The sequence below is a fragment of the Chiloscyllium plagiosum genome, chromosome 24, assembly GCF_004010195.1.
Source record: "Chiloscyllium plagiosum isolate BGI_BamShark_2017 chromosome 24, ASM401019v2, whole genome shotgun sequence".
Taxonomy (NCBI): Eukaryota; Metazoa; Chordata; class Chondrichthyes; order Orectolobiformes; family Hemiscylliidae; genus Chiloscyllium; species Chiloscyllium plagiosum.
Genome location: NC_057733.1, coordinates 24,341,745 through 24,365,867, shown reverse-complemented (window position 1 = coordinate 24,365,867; position 24,123 = coordinate 24,341,745). Strand labels below are relative to the sequence as shown.

The 24,123-nt window shown below is 42.9% G+C and overlaps 1 protein-coding gene across 3 annotated transcripts in view; it reads right to left on the bottom strand.

Annotated features, from left to right (window-relative positions):
* uts2r2 (urotensin-2 receptor 2) overlaps nt 1–24,123 on the bottom strand; it is a 144,741-nt gene that overhangs the window by 36,193 nt on the left and 84,425 nt on the right. Inside the window, exons 8-9 of one of the 3 annotated variants that reach the window (XM_043714604.1) lie at nt 4,972–5,095; nt 1,357–2,102 (exon numbers count right to left, since the gene is read on the bottom strand). The exons of 1 other annotated variant lie outside the window; for it this stretch is intronic. In XM_043714604.1, coding sequence (XP_043570539.1) covers nt 1,957–2,102; nt 4,972–5,095 — 270 coding nt within the window. In that variant the 3' untranslated portion in view covers nt 1,357–1,956. Of the gene's footprint in view, nt 1–1,356; nt 2,103–4,971; nt 5,096–24,123 lie in introns of those variants that run through there. One more of the 3 variants, XM_043714605.1, reaches the window with a different exon arrangement.

Genomic DNA, 24,123 nt, shown 5'->3' with positions numbered 1-24,123 from the left:
ACAAGGATGGTATCTGACTCACAGGTGACAAGCTTATTTGGAATGCCTTTGCTATCCCTGAGCAGCTGAAGTTAATAAAGATTCGGAGATGCCGGTGTTGGACTGGGGTGTACAAAGTTAAAAATCACACAACACCAGGTTATAGTCCAACAGGTTTAATTGGAAGCACACTAGCTTTCGGAGCGACGCTCCTTCATCAGGTGATTGTCAAAAGCTAGTGCTTCCAAAAGCTAGTGCTTCCAATTAAACCTGTTGGATTATAACCTGGTGTTGTGTGATTTTTAACGAAGTTAATAAAGATGGTGTTACTAATTGTCATCTGGTGTACAGGGTTCCAAGCGTTGAGCTAGCTTATTGCAGCCAAGGTGAAAAATTCTACAATTTTCCTGTTTGTCTAGTTTTGAGGATAAAGAACACACAGACTTGCTGCTCTGAGGAACTTGCTACAATCCTTCCTGAAAGGCTGCAGGTTGGAAAGCAAACAGCCTTTGAGTTTTTTGCAAGGGAGGCATGACAACTTGTAACCTACCAGCCATGCAGATCAAGGGTGACAATGTAAAAACTTGGTGCATGCTCCCCCTCTTCCATTCCCCATTACAGCTGCAAGGGTTAATATTTGATAGCGTGTAATAAGCATCACCCATTACTGGCGAGTCTGAGAGAAGATAGTGTCCTGTCAATACACAGTGCATCATCAATGACATAAATTCAATAAATTACATTTTATCTACTCTTTGTTCGACCAGAAAGTGTCTATTCTCAAGCACACTAATCCCCGTAAATCCCAGAAAACCCACACATATAATAAATTTCCACCACGTATATAATGACAACAATGGAGCAACTCGGTCCCAAGCCATTGTCTGCACCTCCAGATTGCCTGCAGTCTCTGAACTCAACAGGAGGCTCCAGCAGCATTGTTTTGTTGAGAATACGGTACCAATAGCCTACGCAGCTTCAAGGTAGGCCATACCTTAATGGCAATTTACACAAAAATATTGCTGCAATGTAAATTAGCATGAAATGAACACAAGGGGAAAAAGAGGATTCCATAATGGTAGGAATGTTTGTGTTGAAGGTTGGCAGGAGGAGAGATGCCCTGTTCTGTGAGGAGGCCAAAAGATCAGTTCACAGCCTCACCTCAGACACGTCAGTGCATGAAGACACCTTCAGAGTTAATAACCCGGCAGCTGTGGAAAAGAAGTTCAATTGCCTTCAGGTGAGTGGACAATGTCAGTGAATGTCTCTTCATAAGACATCTACTCACCTTTTTATCCATGATGTGGAGGTGCCAGTGTTGGTCTGGGGTGGACAAAGTCAGAAGTCTCACGACACCAGGTTATAGTTCAACAGGTTTATTTGAAATCACAAGTTTTAGGAGCACAGCTCCTTCAACAGGTGAAGTAGGGGGAAGCACACAGGCACAAAATTTATATGCAGAGAGATAATGACAAGCTAATTCCAGGTAAGGAAGAGTGCCAAATAATAAATACAATGGTGTGAGTGGAGCGTCGACAGGCTGAAGAACAAGTCTTTGCAGGTGATCAGAAGTGTCAAAAGGTGTGAGTAAAGTATCAACAGCTGAACAAGTGAAGGGATGACCTATAATCCAACCAAACTTACAGAGAAAATCAAAAATAGGATGGTCCTGGAGACAAACCAAATGGCTGGAATAACATGATAGATATGAGTCGCCTGATGAGGGTCTAACGAAAGTAACAAGAAATCCAAAACTGTACAAACTAATTAAGGTAGAGAGATCATAGCAATTTATCAAAGTGCTGGTGCCAAAACAGTACAGTAAGGAAGATTTTACGGATACAGAACAGTGTGGTGGGGCCATATGTAGCGTGACAAGAACACAACACAGTTGAGGCCGTCTTCATGGGGCAGAACTTGGCTATCAGTTTCTGCTCAGCAGCTCTGCATTGTTGTGTATCTTGGAGGACCCGAAGATCAGAAGCCGGATATCCTTGGCGGCTGAAGTGCTCCGAAACTGGGAGGGAACATTCTTGTTTGGCGATTGTTGCGCAGTGTCAGTTCATCAATTGTCGTAGCATCTGCTTGGTCTTGCTGATATACCATACCTCGGGGCATCTTGCCTGCAGTGTATGAGATAAACAATGTTGGCCAAGTCACATGAAGACCTGCTGTGTACTTGGTGGGTGTTGTTCCCACATGTAATGGTAGTACCCGTGTCGATGATCTAACACGTCTGGCAGAGATGACAGTGGCAGAGTTGTGGAGTTTTGTGGTCACTGATCTCCTGAAGGCCGTGAACGATGGTCTGTTTGAGGTTAGGCAACAGTTTGAAGGCTAGGAGGAAGTGAGGACTGCAGATGCTGGAAATCAGAGTCAAAGAGTGTGGTGCTGGAAAAGCACAGCCGGTCAGGCAGCATCCAAGGAGCAGGAGAATCGACATTTTGAGCATAAGCCCTTCATCAGGAAGGAGGCCTCATTCCCGATGAAGGGCTATGCCCGAAATGTTGACTCTCCTGCTCCTTGGATTCTGCCTGACCAGCTGTGCTTTTCCAGCATCACACCCTTCGATGCTGTTTGAAGGCGAGAAGTAGGGGCAGAGGGATGGCCTTGATCAATTACCTTGCTATTATCTCTCTGCACATAAATTCTGTGTCTGTGTACTTCCCGCCACTTCACCTGATGAAAGAGCAGTGCTCTGAAAGCTTACAATTGCAAGTAAACCTGTTGGACTATAACCTGGTGTCATGTGTCTTCTGACTTTGTCCACCTCTACATCACAAACTTTCATGCTGCTCAATACATTACAGGACCAGTCACTCCAGTAGGAGCTCTCCCTGATACTCAGGACTGACTCCTTCATCCAGTCACGTAAACAATCAAAGCAGCAAGCCTCACACTCACCTCTTGTTCAGTTGCAGAAGGTACATCACCCAATTACTGTGCAATGTACCCTCTGACCTTCTTCCCTTTCTCTTGCAGGAGAATAGGAGAAGGCAGAGCTGAGTCTGCATCTCCAGAGGCCGATGAAAGAGTTGCTGCCCACATCATGGGGAAACATACTTTACACAGCTAATGGGTAGGATCTGGAGTACACTGCCTGGGATTGTGGTTGAGGAAAATTAAAACATGGTATTCAAAACGAAATTGGATAATTTCTGAAGCAAAAAGATTTGCAGGTCCAAAGGAAAAGGCAAGGTATTTGGTCACTTGAGCAGCTCTTACTAGAAGCTAGTACAGACAGGCTGTAATCATTGCATGATTCTATCATGGTGCTGTCTGTGACAGAACCTATAAGCATCCAAAAATTGCTGTGAACATTAACAATGATGGCAGGATCTTGTCTTGTGTTCACTGTGAACTAGTGGCCAGCTTCATCCCGCTATCTGACATGATCAACAAGTTGCTGATGAAGAATCCATGGACCTCTGGCTTCCCAACCAACCACCCTCCAATAAGACCTTCTCCTTCCGAGTGCCAGATTTCAGACACCCAAGAACTGCCAACTGCCCAACACAGCAGCCCAATGAGAGAGAGAGACAGAGAGAGAGAGAGAGAGAGAGACAGAGACACAGAGAGAGAGAGAGACAGAGTGAGAGAGTCATAGAGTCATAAAGATGTACAGCATGGAAACAGATTTTCCGGTCCAACCCGTCCATGCTGACCAGATATCCCAACCCAATCTAGTCCCACTTGCTGCCACCCAGCCCAATTCCCTCCAAACCCTTCTTATTCATATACCCATCCAAATGCCTTTTAAATGTTGCAATTGCACCAGCCTCCACTACTTCCTCTGGCAGCTCATTCCATACACGCACGCACCCTCTGCGTGAAAAAGTTGCCCCTTAGATCCCTTTTACATCTTTCCCCTGACCTTAAACCTATACCCTCTAGGTCTGGACACCCCCACCACAAGAAAAAGACTTTGTCTATTTATCCTATCTATGCCCCTCATAATTTTGTAAATCTCTATAAGGTCACTCCTCAGCCTACGATGCTCCAGGGAAAACAGCCCCAGCCTGTTCAGCCTCTCCCCATAGCTCAAATCCTCCGACCCTGACAACATCCTTGTAAATCTTTTCTGAACCCTTTCAAGTTTCACAACATCTTTCTGATAGGAAGGAGACCAGAAGCTCTACAGATCTGACACTCACACAGATCAGTTCAGATACTGCCATTGAATATACCTTGGAGGCTAATATAGAGTTTTTTGCCCCAGCTGACTGCATGGCTATGACCCAGATGAGTTCTGCTCCAGGAGATTCAGATGAAGACTTCAATAGGGAGTCAAAGGGGAAGCACTGATGGGCATACAACCAAGATGCTGCGGCATTGGCTTGCCAAATAGATGGCATTCTGTCACTGCTAAGGAGCATGGAGGATCTGATTCTAACTTGCCTTCTTCACAACCTTTGCTCCATGTCCCAAAAAACCAAAGTCACTGTCAGTGTTAACCCTCTGTTGCAGCCATTGTATGGATAGATCAACTTGTCCTGTGCATCCTCCCCCCACCACATCACCCAATCCCATAAAGTTCCAACAATACTGTACACTCTGACAGTTTCAGGGGATGTCAATAGAAGAGAAAACTGACCAAAAACAATTATTTTACTTCCACAACCTGGATTTGAATCCACCTGACAGGATGAAGTGATCTTGATCAATTTTACTTCACTTTCAACTAAACAGGAGCCAACAACATAAAAGTACAATTCTCATTAAAATGTGGAAAATGTAGAAATAAACATTAATCGAACAGGGATACTGCTTTGAACTTACGATTATTTAAGCTAGCTGAGTGAGGGAAAGTATAGGAAGTTTTCCACAGTAGGTTTGATAGGACTTGAGCTGAACAACACGGATGTTGACAAAATATGTTAAAATATTCAATTCTTCAATAATGGAAGGTGAAGACCATAAATTCCAAAATACAAATTTTAAAGGATTTTACATAGGTTGTAAGAGTTGAGAAAATGCCAAGAAAATTTATACCTAGCCGAGGCTCCACAGTTCGGTTGGCAAGTTCATCAACGAACACAAATCGTCCACCACCAAAGTCAGTCCTGTAGTCAGAGAGGTACAGTAGTGAAGTGTAGTCAAATGATCCATATGTCACCTGGGAAAAACACCAGAACAACTCATCAAATCTCAGTCCTGTTTGAATTCCTGGGAAGAAAACATCATTTAGCATTATCCGGTGTAATGAGTTGGAAGTGCTTTCAGCTCATCTGTCAAACTGTCAACAAACTGTGTGCAACAGCATAAATGTTCATCCCCTGCAATGTGATAGTCATAATATGAACATACTTTTTTATAAAACTGTTTGCAGTAAAATAACCTTTTGAAGAATTGCCCAGGTATAGACTGAACTGTCATTCGTCATTTCACTGCTGCTTATAGGATTTTACTGAGTGAAATCTGCCCTTCAGCATTGGTCCACTTTACAAGAACTACTGTGGAGCATTTTGAGGCACCTAGGTCTTTCCAGTTTATTAGACAAGCAATTTAATGTAATATGAATGCACGTTCTTCTTTGTACATTATCGGCATTAGTTGAACCTTAACATGTAGCAGTTGTAGAACTGGTATGGTCAGGTAACCATGTTTTCAATTTTTGAGTGTAAAAGATGTGTGCAATATAGGGAAACAATACTTCAATATTCCTTTAATATATTTGATATTACACAATAAAAACAAAATCAGCCTGGAAATAATGCTTTAAGAACTGCAATATTATGAACTGAATGATTATTGCAGAGTTATGGACCAGACCAAACGCCCTCAAAATACATAAAGAAGATCGCCGTGACCATAACTCTTTCTTATTTTAAAGGCAAGTGTCAGGCATGGCATTCCAGATGCAATTGATTGGTCAAACTACCAGTCTGGAAGTATAACACACTTTATTCATACATTATAGTTAAAATACAACAAAAGAAAGAGTTGGATTAACTTAACTCTACTAGAAAACTTAATAGAATAGCAGATTATTTAACTACTAAACAGTAACTGTTTCAATATAGTAACCTTCCTTAAATACACCTTTGACAAAGGCAAATTTAGTAAAATAGACCGTCTCACATGTAATTCTCAAGTCCAGAAGGAAAAACATCAAGTGAAAACTCAGACAGTAGCAGGAAGAGATGCCCGGCAGCTTCCAAACTCAGCTTCAAGACCATGGCATCTGCTACTGAAAAACTAAAACTAAAAATCCTGGTTCTGTGGGAGCTTGACCCCACCCATTCAGGCTGCTTCTATTGTTCCGATTTAGAAAGCACCCCAGGGCCTCACAAGCTTATGTTCTTTCAAGCAGACTGCCCAGTGCCTCTGTCCCAATCCTTCTTCATTTAAAAAAAACACAGAAAAAATACACCTCTTAAAGCCATTGTATCGTCACATGCAGTCTTGTCAAATTCCTCTGTCTGTTTTTCTGGCAGATACACTGAGTTATTAATTTAGAGCCTTCCTTCCTTTTACTTCTTTTTATTAAATGAAGATAATAAAATGATTTATTCCAACTGAGGTTATGACAGCACACTGATAACATCAGAGATAAACACACCACTAAAATCAGTGATCTTTTACATAAGAGCACAGCTGTGGGACTCTAGAAAATAGCAGTAGAGATACAAACCTAAATTAACATCCAAAAAAGTGACGGAGAGCACTGTTGGCAGTACTAACAGCTGCAACCTCTCAATAACAAACAGCTCAATGATGTGCTTGTGGCCTGCCAGGAACCACCAGCTCTAAACCTCATTATAAGTTTGTTCAAACATGGACGAATGAGCTCATGTCCAGAGGAGAGGGGAGAGTGACAGCCCTTGATATCAAGGAAGTGTTCACTTGGATGTGGTATGAAGGATTTCATCAAAATTGAAATCAGTGGGAAGCAGGGAAGATTTTCTACACACTAGAGTCATACCTGGCACAAAGAATGACAGTTGCAGTCATTGGAGACCAGTCATCTCTGCTCCAGGACATTGCTGCAGGATTTACTCAGGATATTGTTTGAAGCCTAGCCATCTCCAGTTGCTTCATCAATGATTTTTCCAACATCAAAAAGTCAGAAACAGAGATGTTTGCTGATGATTTCACAACGTTCAGCACCGTTTGCAGTTCTTTAGATACTGAAACAGTTCTTGTCCACATGCAGCGATACTTGGATGATATTCAGGTATGTGTTGATGAGTCACAAGTAACATTTGAATGACAACTGCCAGGCAATGACTATTTCCAACAAGAGAGAGGCTAACCACCTCTCCTTGATATCCATCAGGATTACCATCACGTAATATCCTACTATCAACACCCTGGGATTACCATTGAGCAGAAACTGAACTGGACCAACCAAATAAATACTGGGCTACAAGAGCAAATCTGAAGCTGGGAATTCTGCACCACATCCTGAATACTAAAAAATCCATTCCCCATGGATAAAGCACAAGTCAGGGTAACTCCCAACAACATCTAAGAAAATAATAGACTGCTTGATCATCAAACTATTCACCACATGAAACTTTCACTTCTGCCACACCGGCACCATTAGCTCCAGTTTCTACAAGATCCAAGTGGCAACTTGTCAAGTCTTCTTCAAGATTGCCTTCCAAACCCATAAACTTTACCATCTTGAAGAATAAGGGTAGATGTTGTATGTGAACACTGCGACCTGCAATTTCTTCTCCAAGTTATACACCATCCTGATTTCGGACTATATTGCTGTTGTTCTTTCATAGTCTCTGAGTCAAATCCTTGAACTCTAATAACTCTGTGGGTGCACATACACTACATGGTCTGCAGTTGTTCAAGAAGGCAGTTTGTTGCCTTCTCCTGAAGGGCAAATAAACATGGACAATAAATGCAGGTCTCACCCAGGACACTCCCATCCCATAAATAAAACTTTATAAAACAAGCTACAGTCTGTTCAATAAAACCCTCCCTTGCATCTCAGATTTTTGAATTCAGGTTTGACCTGTTTTTAAGTTTCATGTTCAGAAACAATGCATCACTCTCGCCTTTGCCTAGACAGAAAATACATTTCTTTGACTTCAAAGCATCTCTGATTCAAATGCTTCTGAAATTGGATCACAAATTTTCCTCTCTGAAATATGAGAATTCTATAAAGAATTCATTTTCATTTGCCTTTAGAATCAATGTAGAAAGGGTTTTATCTGTTTTGTAGAAATGAGGAACAGAGAAAGATAAGCATCAAAAGCATTAGAAACAAGAATGGACCATGGCAGTAGCAAATGGATTTCATGCTGGGAAGTCAGCTGTGTGCAAAAAAAAAAGCAGGAATATTTACCCAAAGATAACAATCTGTTAGAGCTTTGGCAAACTTACAAAAATGTCAAATTTGCAATCATGAAGAACACGTTAGGACGCAATGGAGCAAACTAAAGAATAAAACATGCTTGAACCATTTTTTTTGAAGGAGCAACAAGGTTCTACTCACTGTTTCCTGAATGAGAGATTGGAAGAAGACAGTTGAGAGGAAGAGACATTTAAAAGGAAACAGCTGGTGCCCAAGCAGATGTGCCATTAGTGACTCATTTCAATATGTTCAACACAGTTGTGCAATCCCAACAGTTAAAATTCCTGCATTGATAAGGGAATCAAGGGCTAAACATTCACATAAAATACACATCCTTAAAAGAAAAGGAAATCTTATATTTTCAACACATCTCTCAATAACATCTAAAAACATTTCAAAACAATTAATTTGTAATGTAGTGACTTCATGTAATGAAACAGACAAAGCCGCAAACAGCAATAAGATAAATGATCACTAATCTGTTTTGAGAAAGGGATAATTTTCAGTTCCTCCTTTATGAAAAAAATATAACTTTAGTTAATTTTAAGTATGATTTGAAAGAACTCCAACAATTTGCAAGTTTTGAAAAACAAACTTGGTATCAGTGCCAACTTCCTGATTTACCTTGCATTCTCTCCTACTACTGTCAACCTGGATGTGGTTCTGCAGGATTGATCAGAACTGTTAGGGAACTTCTCAGTTTAAAATACCTCTCCATGTTTTTGAGGTTCATTGTGTTCATTTCTCTGCAACTACTTCAAACAAGGTTTAGGGATAATATTTAATAAAGCATTGTGAAAAAAGAGGCAGAAGAACCCTGCAATTTTGCTTATATCAAAATTAAAAATACATTACTTTTCTAGCATAAGATAACATAGTTTAACATCAATTCCTGGTATTTTAGCCAGTTTTAGCACCTTTTTCTTGTTATCTTTTGATATACAACACTACATGATATCTACAAATTTCAAAGTGCGAGCGTTGACAGTGGTTGGCATCTGGATGAGTGTTCTGTCACTGTGACCTCTTTGCGAACCCATTCAGTCCTCACCTATTCGCTTTCTCTCTCACACATTGTCACGACTGTGTGGTTTTAATTTTACAGACTTGGGGGAAGAAAATAGACAGGATAGCATATTTACTTTAAAATGCATGAAATGCTTTCAAGGTAGCACTCCCATTCTGCTGGAAGGGTTTAAAGCCTGTAAAACTGTGTCATCTTGGCATCAATCACAAAGATGGACATTTGGAACTTGATTAATCTTGAAAAATACATTAGGTCCTTCTAAAGGTGTGAGAATTCAAAGTTCCCAGGAGAACAAGTGACAGAAAAGGACAGTAGCACAATAAACTCTTTTGACCAATGGAACAATGCCTCACTGAAATTAACATAGCAGCGATTTTCCTTTGTTTGTAATAAAGACATGATTTGAAAGCATTTTGTGCAAAAGCACTCCGAAAAATCTTGAGAGACACCGTCAGAGAGGATTTTGGACAGAAAGGAGCACACAAGGATGAAGACTTTCAGAAATCAACAGCTATTCTACCAAAAGAAGCCTCAACAATCTGTAAGGACTGTATTTGCAGAAGCAGTGAGGAACAAGATACCTCTCCAAATTCCTGTTGCCCCTGTGGATCTACCATACAAACAAAAACTAAGTGTTCAACTATAGAAGCTAACTCAGCTGCTGAATCTTACTTCAGGTTTCAACTCCGTTTCAGATATTGTGTTATGAGATATTGTGTTACAGGTCAAATTTATTAACTCAGTCATCAGCACACTATATTTTACTGCATTTTCACACCTGATCAGCCCTGACTACAAGCAACATTTGCCGTCGCATACAGAACAATACCATCCCCATCAAGTCTCCACGAAACATTATAATATTAATTAGCCCTTACCAACCATCTCCTGGACCTGAATAGATTCCCCGATTAGTAAGTACCTGTTAAATACCTTTAAACTGAACTAATATCCCTAAAGAAACTAACTGACAAAACAGCGCTTCCATGAAATTATACGAATGAATGAAACTCATACCGGCAAATAGTAAACAAATTTCACAACCCAGCCGCAGTAATCAGGTTAATATCCTTTGTTCTTTTATTAAGTACAGGTACAATTTCTAATTTATTTATAAAACCATAAGATATAGGAATGGAAGTAAGGCCATTCAACCCATTGAGTTCACTCTACCATTCATTCATGGCTGATGGACATTTCAAAGCCACTGCAAGATTAAGAATTTATCAATCTCTGCCCTGAAGATATTTAACATCCCAGCCTCCACTGCGCTCTGTAGTAATGAATTCCACAGGCCCACCGCTCTCTGGCTGAAGGAATGTCTCCTCATTTCCGTTTTAAATTGACCCCCTCTAATTCTAAGGCTGTACCCACAGATCCTAGCATTCCTGCCTGACGGAAACAAATTCCCAGTGTCCACCTTTTCTAAGCAATGCATTACCTTGTAAGTTTCTATTAGATCTCCCCTCAATTTTCTAAACTCTAATGAATACAATCCCAGGATCCTCAGCCGTTCTTCATATGTTAGGCCTACCATTCCAGGGATCATCCATGTGAATCTCCGCTGGACATGCTCCAGTGCCAGTATGTCCTTCCTGAGGTGCGGGCCCAAAACTGGACACAGCATTCTAAATGGGGCCTAACCAAAGCTTGAAAGAGTTCAGTAGCACATTGCTGCTTTTACATTCCAACCCTCTTGAGATAAATGACAACATTACATTTGCTTTCTTAACCATGGACTCAACCTGCAAGTCAAATTTAGAGAATCCTGGACTAGCACTCCCAGATCCCTTTGTACTTGGGCTCTATAAATTTTCTCACCGTTTAGAAAATAGTCCATGCCTGCATTATTTTTTTCCCCAAGTGCAAGACCTCACATTTGCTCACATTGATTTTCATCAGCCATTTCTTGGTCCACTCTCCTAAACTGTCTGAATCTTTCTGCAGCCTCCCCACCTCCTCAGAACTACCTGCATGTCCGCCTAACTTTGTATCATTGGCGAACTTCGCCAGAATGCCCCCAATCCCTTAAAGTGAACAGCTGCAGCCCCAACACTGAACCCTGTGGGACACCACTTGTCACTAGCTGCCATTCTGATAAAGAACATTTTATCCCAACTCTCTGCCTTTGGCTAGACAGCCAATCCTCAATCCATGCCAGGAGCTCACCTCGAACACCATGGGCCCTCACCTTACTCAGCAGCCTCCGGTGAGGCACCTTATCAAAGGCCTTTTGGAAGTCTAGGTAGATAACATCCACTGTGTTTCCTGGTCTAACCTACTTTACCTCTTCAAGGAATTCTAACAAGTTTGTCAGGCATGACCTCCCCTTAACTAAATCCATGCTGACTTGTTCTAATCCGACTCTACACTTCCAAGAATTTAGAAATCTCATCCTTAATGATGGATTCTAGAATTTTACCTACAACTGAGGTTAGGCTAATCGGCTTCTAATTTTCCATCTTTTGTCTTGATCCTTTCTAAAACAAGGGGGTTACAACAGCGATTTTCCAATCATCTGGGACTATTCCTGACTCCCGTGATTTTTGAAAGATTACAACCAACGCCTCCGCTATTTCTTCAGCCACCTCCCTCAGCACTCTAGGATGTAGCCCATCGGAGCAAGAGATTTATCAATTTTTAGACCTTTTAGCTTTTCTAGCATTTTCTCTTTTGTAATGGTTACCATTCTCAACTATGCCTCTTGACTCTCCTTAATTATTGGGATATTACTCATGCCTTCTGTGAAAACTGGCACAAAATATTTATTAAGTTCTTCAGCTATTTCCTTATCTCCCATCACTAGCCTTTCTGCATCAATTTAGACTGGCCAATTTATGCTCTACCTATTTAGAGCACATAGGCCTAGTATTTTTACTAACTTAAAAGACAAAAGGACTAACACTTCTTAATTATGAAAGCAGATCAGACAGACACGATGCCACAACTTGGCATCATTGTGCAGGATTGCTGGGGACATCGTCTAAACCAAACAGTCACTGACAGTTCTTTGGGGTAAGAAGCTTCCTCCTTGGAGTCGTGATCTAGTCCATGAACGCAATCCTGAATCTTTCATGAGGTGGCTATTTTGTTTCAAATCCCCCGCATCTAGACCTCAAATTGGCTAACATAGTCTATGCCAGGAAATTACCCAAAGCAGAAAATTGCCAACTACGTGTGAATTAGGGAGATCGTGAGTGACCCTGGAAAACCAAAGCTATCACCCTTGGGAAACAGAGGGACTCCAGCACTCTATATTCCCAGTATCATTTTTACGACCCCTTAAAACCAGGAAAGTAAAGATCGAAAAAATGGATATGTGAGGTGGATGTGCGTGGACCTGCAACCTCTGAGAATACAGACAGGTGCGCTAAAGAAACATCTCACCCAAAGAAAGGGCCAATGAAGAATGGGATAGCCTAGACTGGATAAGAGGAAGACATATGCTCTATCCCTGGGACGGGATACAAATTCTTAACATTATTGTAAAAGAGAAGGATGTCGTCTACATGAGGCAGTCAAAGATGTGCTTGGAGAGTACAAGCAGAAGCTGCAAGCTGGCTGGACAGCAATAAAACATTGGGTAGAAGGGTATAGTCGGCATAAGACCGATTGGACGAAAGTCATAGGTTACTGTCAAAAACCCACAGAAGTAGTCACAGAATATGAGTAAAGGTTTAGGAAGACCTGGAAAAAATATGCAGGAGTCCCAACAGTACAGGATGACAGAGATTTTGAAGGTTGTGCTTATAGTCCACTGAAGTCTGCTTTTTTGGCTGGATTTAAACCTGAGCTCACTAAAACGTTAAATTCACCATACCGGACTGGGATCAGAGGGCGACGAATTACCACGAACTGGTGGACTGAGCCCACCAGCTCAAACAAGGTATGGGTGTCGAGTTGTGAGCCCTTCAGGCAGGACAAATGAAACAGACCCCCCAGTAACCCTGAGAAGACACAAGACAAATGCTCAGGGAAGTGTCACTTCTGTGGGAAGGAAGGCAATTGGGCCAGGGGGTGCTGACAAAAAGGACAAAGGAGAAATCACCTAAGAAGCAATGAGGAATAGGAGACCCTGGGAGCTGGGAGTAACACCAATCTCTGAGAACAGTTCAAAAAACTAACCATCCAGCAGCAGCAGGAGCTGCTAAAGTTGACAAAAAACTGGAAGAGCCCGCCCTGTGCCCCTCTACATTCCTACTGGCTTTATGTCAGCAGAGGGGAGATGGATTGTATGTGACCATGAGGGCAGGCAATCTGGACACTGAGTGCCTTTTGGACACAGGAGCAGAATTGACATTCCTACCCAGAAGATTCAACAATAGAAGCTAAAACAGCTGCTGAATCTTACTTCAGGTTTCAACCCATTCACATCAGAAAGAGAAATGTCAAAAAGAAACATGCACACAATCAGAGAGACATTCAGTATGCAAGTAGATGCTGCAGTCCGACTTATTCGCATCATCAGACATTCCAATTTGAACTAGTCCCATTTGCCAGCATTTGGCCCATATCCCACTAAGCCCTTCCAAATCATACACCCATCCAGATGCCTTTTAAATCTTGCGATTTAATGCCATTTAAATACTGTAATTGTGCCCACCTGCACCACTTCTTCCATACACTCACCACTCTCTGCTTGAAAAAGTAATCCCCTGAAATCCTTTTTAAAACTTTCCCCTCTTATCTGAAACCAATGTCCTCTCGTTCTGAACTCTCCCACCCTGGGAAAAAGACCCTGGCCATTCAGCCTCTCCCTATAGCTCAAGCCCCTCATCACAGCAACATCTTTGTCAATCTTTTCTGTACACTCTCAAGTATAACAATATCCTTCCGATAGAAGGGCGACCAGAATTAAACACAGATTTTTAAATTGACCTCACCAATGTCCTGCACAGCCACAGCATGACATCTGAGCTCCTAGGGAGGAGTGGGTACTGCAGATGCTGGAGATTAGAGTCAAGATTAGAGTGGTGCTGGAAAAGCACAGCAGGTCAGGCAGTATCTGAGGAGGAGGAAAAATCGACGTTTCAGGCAAAAGCCCTTCATTAGCCCTTCATCACCAATCGGGAATGAGCATTTCTGATGAAGGGCTTTTGCCTGAAACATCGATTTTCCTGCTCTTCAGATGCTGCCTGACCTGCTGTGCTTTTCCAGCACTACTCTAATCCTGATCCCAAATCCTATACTCAATGTTCTGACCAATGAGGTCCAAGCATGCCAAATACGTTCTTCACCACCCTGCCTTATCTGTGACGCCTCTTTCAAGGCACTATGCGCCTGCACCCCTAGGTCTTTTTGTACGGCAACACTCTCCAGGACCCCAATATTAACTGTATAAGTCCTACCTTGGTTTGCCTCACCAAAATTCAATACTTCATATTTAGCTAAATTATACTCCATCTGCCACTCCTCGGCCCATTGGCCCTTTGATCAAGGCCCCATTGTACACTGAGATAATCTCCCTCAATCCACTAAATCACCAGTTATGGTGTCACCTGAAAACTTACTAACCATACCTCCTATATTCACATCCAGATCATTTAAACAAATGGTGAAAAGCAGTGAACCCAGCACCAATCCTTGTGGCACATCACTGGTCATAGGCCTCCAGTCCAAAAAGCAACCCCCTACCATCACCCTCAATCTCTAACCATCAAGCAAATTTTGTATCCAATTGGCTAGTACCCCCGGACTCCACGTAGTATACCAGTCAACCATGCAGAATCTTGTTGAACACTTTGGTGTAGTCCATGCAGACAATGTCAACCGTTCTGCCTTCATCAACCTTCTTTTCAAAATAACTCAATCAAGTCAGTGAGACACTATTCCCCATGCACAAAGCAATGCTGACAATTCCTAATCAGTCTTTGCCTTTCCAAATGCATATAGACCCTGTCTCTCAGAAACCCCTACAAAAATTTATCCTCCACTGATGTAAGGTTCACCAGTCTATAGTTCCCTGGCTTTTCCTTACAGCCTTTTGAAATAGGCACCATATTAGGCAACATATTATCATGGTGACTGCTCTCTTTTCCTTATTGATCTTTAATCTATCTTTTAACTAATAACTTCATGTTTATTACATAAATACCTATCAGTAAATAACTACAAAGAGAGGAGAGGGGTTTCAAATGGTGGAGTAGGGCTCAAAAATGGAGGAGAGACACTGAAAAGCATACAAAGAATATGCAAATTGGAGAGAGATGCTGCAAAGGGAAGAAATCATCTGAGACGAGAGTGTGCGGTCACCAAGGAGAGAAAGCAGTTCTAAACCTTTCAACAAAGAAATACTCATCTAACTGGAAATAAGAAAATCAAGGTCATGAATTTGTTGCAAATTAATGTGCAGTCTCTAAACTAAAATGAAGGAGATCCACAGCTACTATATGGGGGAAATGTAATGGATACAATTGCCATGAACACCATGCCAATTAATATTGAACTGTTTTATTTCATGAAAAACTGTTCCTGAGGCATCTAGGAAATTAATGTCTTCTTTGTACGATGCTGTTTGAGTTTAAGAGATTGTTGGAATTTTGATTAACTCTTCTAATTCTGCTTCTGTGCGAGTTCAAATTTTCCATATATCTTCCCCATTACAGAAGATGGTGTCACAATGTGTCTACATCACCTCACAAAAGAATGAAAAAAGGAGTTCCTGAATATCAAAAAGTAGCCCCCAAGCAATCTCAAGAGTCCTCAAAAATGAAAATGCCTGGCACAGATCAAACAGCAGTCTCACCAGCCTGTCTAAGTCGACAGCGTATTTATTAGGGCTTGAGAACAAACCAGAATGAAACACAATTCAAAGCCTGAAAATGGAATCTGATTACAAACCCTTGAGATTTACATATAAATTGAACCACGGCTAACAACTGAATAATGTCAGTGATCAAGAGAGAATAATTGCAAATAGCACATAAAACATTTGGGAAATTATAATTATGAGTTCACCTTCCAGGGCACCACTTAGCAATTAGAATTAAACTGAACAGTCCAAAAAATACTTATAAACTCAAATCGCTGAATCATAATTATATCTTTGACACTAATATACAGATAAAACTACTGCAAAATGCAATCAGCTTGTAGGTGTACTTTCAAGGAAACCTCAAATGGCTAGAACATTTGGAATTTACGTCTTCAGCAATAGAGAGATTAAATCATAAGGCTGCATATTTAACATTTACAGTTAACCTGATCAGATTTTCAAAAGTTAATGTTACTCACTAACAAAACCAAGGAGAGCTTCCATATTCTGTTTTGTTTGAAAATCAAAGAAGAAGCTTATTTGATAAGCAGCAATCACAGAGAAGATTGCCTCTCGTGATCCCATTTACCCTGGGCAATGATATTTCCACATGTTTCTTAAGGGTCAGTGCCTCTGCTGTTCCCAATTATAAAATGCACATAACCCATAGATATTGAATGCTATATATACACGTTACCATTTTTCCAACCAACACACTAACTTCCAGCATTGACATGTACTACATATGCAGGACAATATGAAGCAACTTGAATAACCAAATTTTCAAATAGCAGAAGCTGAAATTTACCAAAACCAGCTAAGTGCTTGTGGAGGGTTTCTCTGTGAAATCTTGCAAGTTTTCTTGTGAAAATTTCCACTCCTCTCCTATTATGAATGTACAATATCTGTAAGGCCATGCTTTCATTCTATCTTTCACTCACTAACAACAAAAGTCCTTGCCACTGCTAGAATCTTCTAAGATTTGCACTATTGGTGCTATATTTAAAATCCCTGCTGTGTACCGGGTCAAACACTGAGAAATGGAGCTGCTTTTCTCAGTGTGCTGCTGCACGAGTCTAAAACACTTGGCTAAGAAAGGGAAGTTGATACATTGCTTCCTCAACAAAGGCCTGGTAGATGGCAAGGGCAGAGGACAGGACGGGTATCCTTTCCTCAGGACAGCCACAGGAGACCCAGTTACCAGAGCCTGCCAGCCTGGTATACTAGTTTGGTCTGTTCAGATAAATGCCCAGCAATGCTGTAAGATGTTTAATGATGTTCTGCACTCCCCCAGGGAAAGTGCCACTGACCTCGCTCTGCTACCTTACACTCACTCCAACTCTTCTTTTTTAATTCATTCATGGGACTGGAGTGTAACTGTTTGGCCAGCATTTATTGCTCATACCTAGTTGCCCTTGAGAAGGGGTAGTGAGTTGATGTTTTGAACCACTGTAGTCCCAGTGTCATAGGTATATCCAGAATGCCTTTGTGGAGGGAATGCCAAGATTTTGATCCAGCAACAGTGAAGTAACAATGATATTTTTCCTAGTCAGGATGATGAGTGGCTTGGAAAGGAATTTGAAGGTAGTGGTGTTTCCATGCATCTGCTGCCCTTGTCCTTCTAGATGGAAGCAGTTGTAGGTTTGGAAGGTGCTGTCTCAGGATCTTTGGTGAATTTCTGCAGGGCATCTTGTAGATGATACACACTGCTGTGAAACAGCGTCGGTGGTGGAGGGAGTGGATGTTTGAGGATGTGATATCATTAAAGCAGGCTGCATTATCCTGGATGGTATCAAGCTTCTTGACTGTTGATGGAACTGCACTCATCCGGGTAAGTGGGGATTATCCCATCCCACCCCGACTTGTGGCTTGTAGATGGTGGATAGGCTTTGGGGAGTCAGGAGGTGAGTTACTTGCCACAGTATTCCTGACTTCTGACCTACATCCATAGCCATTGTATTTACGTGGTGAGTCCAGTTGAATGTCTGGTCAATGGTAACTGTTAGGATGTCTATCGTGGCATCATCAGTGATGGTAATACCATTGAATATCAAGGGGTAGTGATTAGCTTGTCTCTTATAGGAGATGGTCATTGTCTGGCATCTGTGTTGCATGCATGTTACTTGGATATTGTCCAGATCATGTTGCATCTGAACACAGACTGCTTCAGTATCAAGCGTCCTGTATGGTACTGAACATTGTGCAATCATTGACGAACATCCCCCTTCTGACCTAATGACAGAGACAAGGTCACTGATGAAGCAACTGAAGATAGCTGGACCGAGGACACGACTTGAGTAACTCCTGCAGAGATGTCCTGGTGCTGAAATGACTGATCTCTACAACCAAATACCTATGTGCTGGATAAGACTCAAAGCAGCAGGTGTTTGTCCCTGATACCCATTGATTTAGATTTTGCTAGGTTCCACTGCTGCCTCCATCTTCCACCAAGACTCATGGTCTACCACTTTCACTATTGCATATTGCCTCATTCAGTCTCACCACACGCCAGCAGCCCGCACCCGCACCCACCCTCACCATCACCATCACCACCACCACAAACACCAATATCTCTGCATGCTATCTCTGCTTCTTACTCATACACTCAGGATACCCCACTATCACTGCACCATGACTAAGAGCTGTACCAACAATGTCCATCTCCCTCAATCTCACTCTTTGTCGCAGAGGGATCCACATGGTCTCCACCCTGAAAAGACCAGCACCTCAGGCATCATCCACTCATTCACGGGAGGGAGTAGCCACAGATCCCAGAGAGGACTCACTGAAAAGGAGGGTTCCTGCCCCTTCACCAATTCAGATTCTGATACTATGGCTCTATCTCGAAGAGAGTCGAGAGTGTGGTGCTGGAAAAGCACAGCAGGTCAGGCAGCATCCAAGAAGCAAGAGAATTGACGTTTTGGGCAAAAGCCCTTCATCAGGAATGAGGCTGTGAGCGGATGGGGTGGTGAGATAAATGGGAGTGTGTGGGGCTGGGGGGAAAGGTAGCTGAGTGTGCAATAGGTAGATGGAGGTGGGGCACCCTGCATAGGCCCCAGCTATGCCTGACTCTTTGTCAGTTATGTAGAACAGTCCATCTTCCACAGTTACACTGGCACCATTCCCCACCTTTTCATCTGCGACAGTGATGACTGTATCAGCGCCACCTCATGCTCCCACTTTAAAGACTGCAATTTCCCCTCCCACATGGTCAATGATGCACTCATCCACTTCCCACACCTCCCCCCCTCGAACCTCACCCCTTCAACTGTAACAAGGACAAAACCCCCCTAATCCTCACCTTCTACCCCACTAACCTCCATCTACAACGCATCATCCTCCGCCATGTCCGCCACCTATAAACGGACCCCACCAGAGAATAGGTTTCCTCCCCATGCCTATCCACGTTCCATAAAGACTGTTCCCTCCACGACTACCTGGTCAGATCCACGCCCTGCACCAACCTACCCTTCCCTCCCAGCACCTTCCTCTGCCACCGCAGGAATTGCAAAACCTGCGCTCACACCTCCCCCCTCACTTCCATTCAAGGCCCCAAAGGAGCCTTCCACAATCATCAAAGCTTCACCTGCACTTCCACATGTCATTGACTGCATCTGTTGCTCCTGATGTGGTCTCCTCTACATTGGGGAGACAGGATGCCTACTCGCAGAGCGCTTCATAGAACATCACCTGGTCACCTGCACCAACCACCCCCACCGCCCCATGGCCAAACACTTCAACTTTGCCAAGGACATACAGGTCCTGGGCCTCCTCCATCGCCACTTCCTAACTACCCAACGCCTGGAGGAAGAACACTTCTTCTTCCGCCTCAGGATCCTCCAATCTCACGGCATCAATGTGGACTTCACCAGTTTCCTCACTTGCCCTCCCCCCACCTCATCCCAGTTCCAACCTTCCAACTCGGCACCGCCCTCATGACCTGTCCTACCTGTCCATCTTCTTACCCATCTATCCGCTCTACCCTCCTCTCTGACCTATCACCATTACCCCCACCTCCATCTACCTACCACCTTTCAGCTATGTTTCCCCCCAGCCCCAACTCCCTCCCATTTATCTCACCACCCCCTCAGCTCACAGCCTAATTCCTGATGAAGGGCTTTTGCCTGAAACATCGATTCTCCTGCTCCTCAGATGCTGCCTGACCTGCTGTGCTTTTCCAGCACCACACTGTCTAATCTCCAGCATCTGAAGTCCTCACTTTCACCCATCTGGAAGAGAGTCAGGAGTACCTGATGGTGAACACACACCAACATCTGGCCAAGGGAGAAATGCCCAGAGTGCTGGCAGCCGGAGGACTGCTGGAGACCCAGCACCTCCTCACACCCAGGCAGCAGAGTACCCTGTGCTGCAGTCCATTCAGAATGCACAAAGAGAGAGAGGAGCAGTGGGTTGGTTTGACTGAGACACTGCCATGCACAGTCACGTGCAAACATTCTGTCGGCAGGATATATGATAGACACCTGCATTCCATTGCTCTAGCCATTGGTGGGAGCGAAAGGTGACAGAGGGGTTAGGGACATGATTGTCAATGACCACCGCTCCTCATCGTGGTCTATCATCCCACCTTGATATAGGGAGATGCCCTTATTAATAATTATTGTCTGCTCTGTATTTCATCATGGTGTCTCCTATACCCACATCTGACTGCTCTCATTCCCACCACAGAAGTGGCCCCTGATAAACCTCTTGACTTTCAGTGAACAGATGGCCAAGGACTGACCTCGTCTATCCTGCTGATCAAATTGGAAAGATAGTGTTTGAGTGACCAGACCCCTGACTAACCTCTGTGCAGCTCCTGACTGACCTACCACTAATCTCTGGACTGGATGTATGGATCTGCAGGACTGATGGTGGCACACTCCCGAGACTGTAATGATATGCAGGGAGAAAGTGAGCCCTCGACTCTGACAAACCTAGTACTCTCTGACTGACAACAAAATCCTTGGACTTGACGGAGGACTATCCCCCTCAAACTTTCAGACATGATTATTTGGTTGAAGTACGGGCAGGATGTTTGCCAGACATGCGGTAGGTGTAATACTGAGGTAGTACAGGGTCATAAAGAAACATCTCCTTACCCATCACTGGTCATTGCTGACAAACATGACACCTGCCTAGCTTTATGTCAGTGCTAAAAGGCAAGGCAAGGCAGAAGTACTGCGAGGATGTACATTTTGAATGAATGAATCGGCAATATGTAAAAAGGCAAAGCACAACAAGGCAGCAATTCTGTAAGTACCAAAGTAGGTGCGTTCAGATAAGGTTCCCCAAGGGAGACTGATTAGCAAGTTTAGATCTCATGGAATACAGGGAGAACTAGCCATTTGGAAACAGAACTGGCTCAAAGGTAGAAGACAGAGGGCGGAGGGTTGTTTTTCAGACTGGAGGCCTGTGACCAGTGGAGTGCCACAAGGATCGGTGCTGGGTCCTCTACTTTTCATCATTTATATAAATGATTTGGATGCGAGCATACGAGGTACAGTTAGTAAGTTTGTTGATGACAACAAAATTGGAAGTGTAGTGGACAGCGAAGAAGGTTATCTCAGATTACAACAGGATCTTGATCAGATGGGCCAATGGGCTGAGAAGTGACAGATGGAGTTAAATTCAGATATATGTGAGGTGCGGCATTTTGGGAAAGCAAATCTTAACAGGACTTATACACTTAATGGTAAGGTCCTCATGGATGTTGCTGAACAGAGACACCTTGGAGTGCAGGTTCATAGCTCCTTGAAAGTGGAGTCGCAGGTAGATAGGATAGTGAAGAAGGCGTTTGGTATGCTTTCTTTTATTGGTCAGAGTACTGAGTACAATAAGTGGAAGGTCATGTTGCGGTTGTACAGGACATTGGTTAGGCCACTTTTGGAATATTGCGTGTAATTCTAGTCTCCTTCCTATCTGAAGGATGTTATGAAACTTGAAAGGGTTCAGAAAAGATTTATAAGGATGCTGCCAGGGTTGGAGGATTTGAGCTATAGGGAGAGGTTGAAAAGGCTGGGGCTGTTTTCCCTGGAGCATCTGAGGCTGAGGGGTGACCTTTTGGAGGGTTATAAAATTATGAGGGACATGGATAGGATAAATGGATAAAGTCTTTTCCCTGGGGTGGGGGAGCTCAGAACTAGAGGCCATAGGTTTAGGATGAGGGGGAAAAATATAAAAGAGTCCTAAGGGGCAACATTATCACGCAGAGCTGCCAGAGGAAGTGGTGGAGGCTAGTACAATTGCAACATTTAAAAGGCATTTGGATGGGTATATGAATAGGAAGGGTTTGGAGGAATATGGACCAGCTGCTGGCAGGTGGGAATAGATTGGATTGGGATATCTGGTCAGCATGGACGAGTTGGAGCGAAGAGTCTGTTTCCGTGCTGTACCTCTCTTTGACCCGATAACTGCAGTTTGAACTTTAAAATATAGACTTATTTATCAGAACTAATTTTAATTTCTCTTTTTCTCTTATTGTAAAAATGGAAGCCCTGCATTTAAGTTTTCTTCCAACACAATTTTTCAAGGAAAGCTCATTACCCCAGTCAAAAATGAATACAAATAAAAGAAATTTAGTATTTCTATTTAAGATAATTGATATAAATCCACAATGTCCAAATAAGACTATAAAGTGAATGTTAGGTATCACAAATTGTTTGTCAAAGTGTGTACAAAAGTACTGCTTACTGAGTGAAGTATTTATCTTACGGACAGTAGGAAACTATCACGAGAGGTCCTTGATACTACATTTAATATAGATCACAAATAATAACTTTCAATGCATTTAAGGGTAATTTGTCCAGACAAGTACAATGAGAACTGAAGAAACCTACAGCTTTTTATTATTTGAAAGTCAGCATTCAGAGTAAACGTAAGACCATAAGATAGAGGAACATTTGGTCTATCGAGTTTGCTCAGCTATTCGATCCTGGCTGACATGCTTCTCAACCACATTCTCCCACCTTCTGCTGCAACCGATGATCCTCTTACTAATCAAGACCCATCTATCTCTGTCTTAAATACACTTATGGAACACCAGCTGCCATCCTGATAACGATCCCTTTCTCCCGACTAGATTAGATTAGATTCCCTACAGCGTGGAAACAGGCCCTTCAGCCCAACGAGTCCACACCAACCCTCCAAAGATTACCCACCCAGACCCATTTCCCTTTGACTAATGGGCAATTTAGCATGGCCAATTCATCTGACCTGCACATGTTTGGACTGTGGGAGGAAAATGGAGCACCCAGAGGAAACCCACGCAGACACGGGAAGAATGTGCAAACTCCACACAGACAGTCACCCAAGGTTGGAATCGAACCTGGGATCCTGGTGCTGTGAGGCAGCAGTGCTAACCACTGAGCCGCTGTGCCGCCCACCAGCTCTCTGCTTTCTGCCAATCAGCCAATCCTCTTATCCATGCCAATAACTTGCCCCTAACACCAAGGGCTCTTATTTCCCAGTTTAAGTACAACATCTTTGTCAAAGGCCTTCTGGAAATCCAAATAGATCCCGTCCATAAATTCTCCTTTGGGACAGCATGGTCGCTATTTCTTCCAAAAATTCTAACAGATTTGTCAGGCATGACCTCCCCTTGATGAAGCTGTGTTGACTCAGCCCTATTTTACCATGCACTTTGAAGTACTCCGCAATCTCATCCTTAACAACGGACTCCAAAATCTTGCCAACAGCCAAGATCAGGCTTACCGGCCTATAATTTCCTGCCTTCTGCCTCCCTCTCTTCTTAAACAGGGTTTTACATTAACCACTTTTCAGTCCTCTGGGACCTCCCTAGTGCTCATGATTCCTGAAAAATGCCTCCACAATCTCCTCAGCTAATTCCTTCAGAACTCTGGGTTTTATTCCCTCTGGTCCAGGGGATTTATCCACAGTCACCTAATACCTTTACCTTAGTGATAGCTACCAAACTCACTCACCTGACTGTCTCAAAGTTCTGGTGTACTATCGGTATCTTCCTCCATGAAGAAAGATGCAAAGTACCTGTTTGGTTCATCCACCATTTCTTTGATCTCTCACTACTTCTCC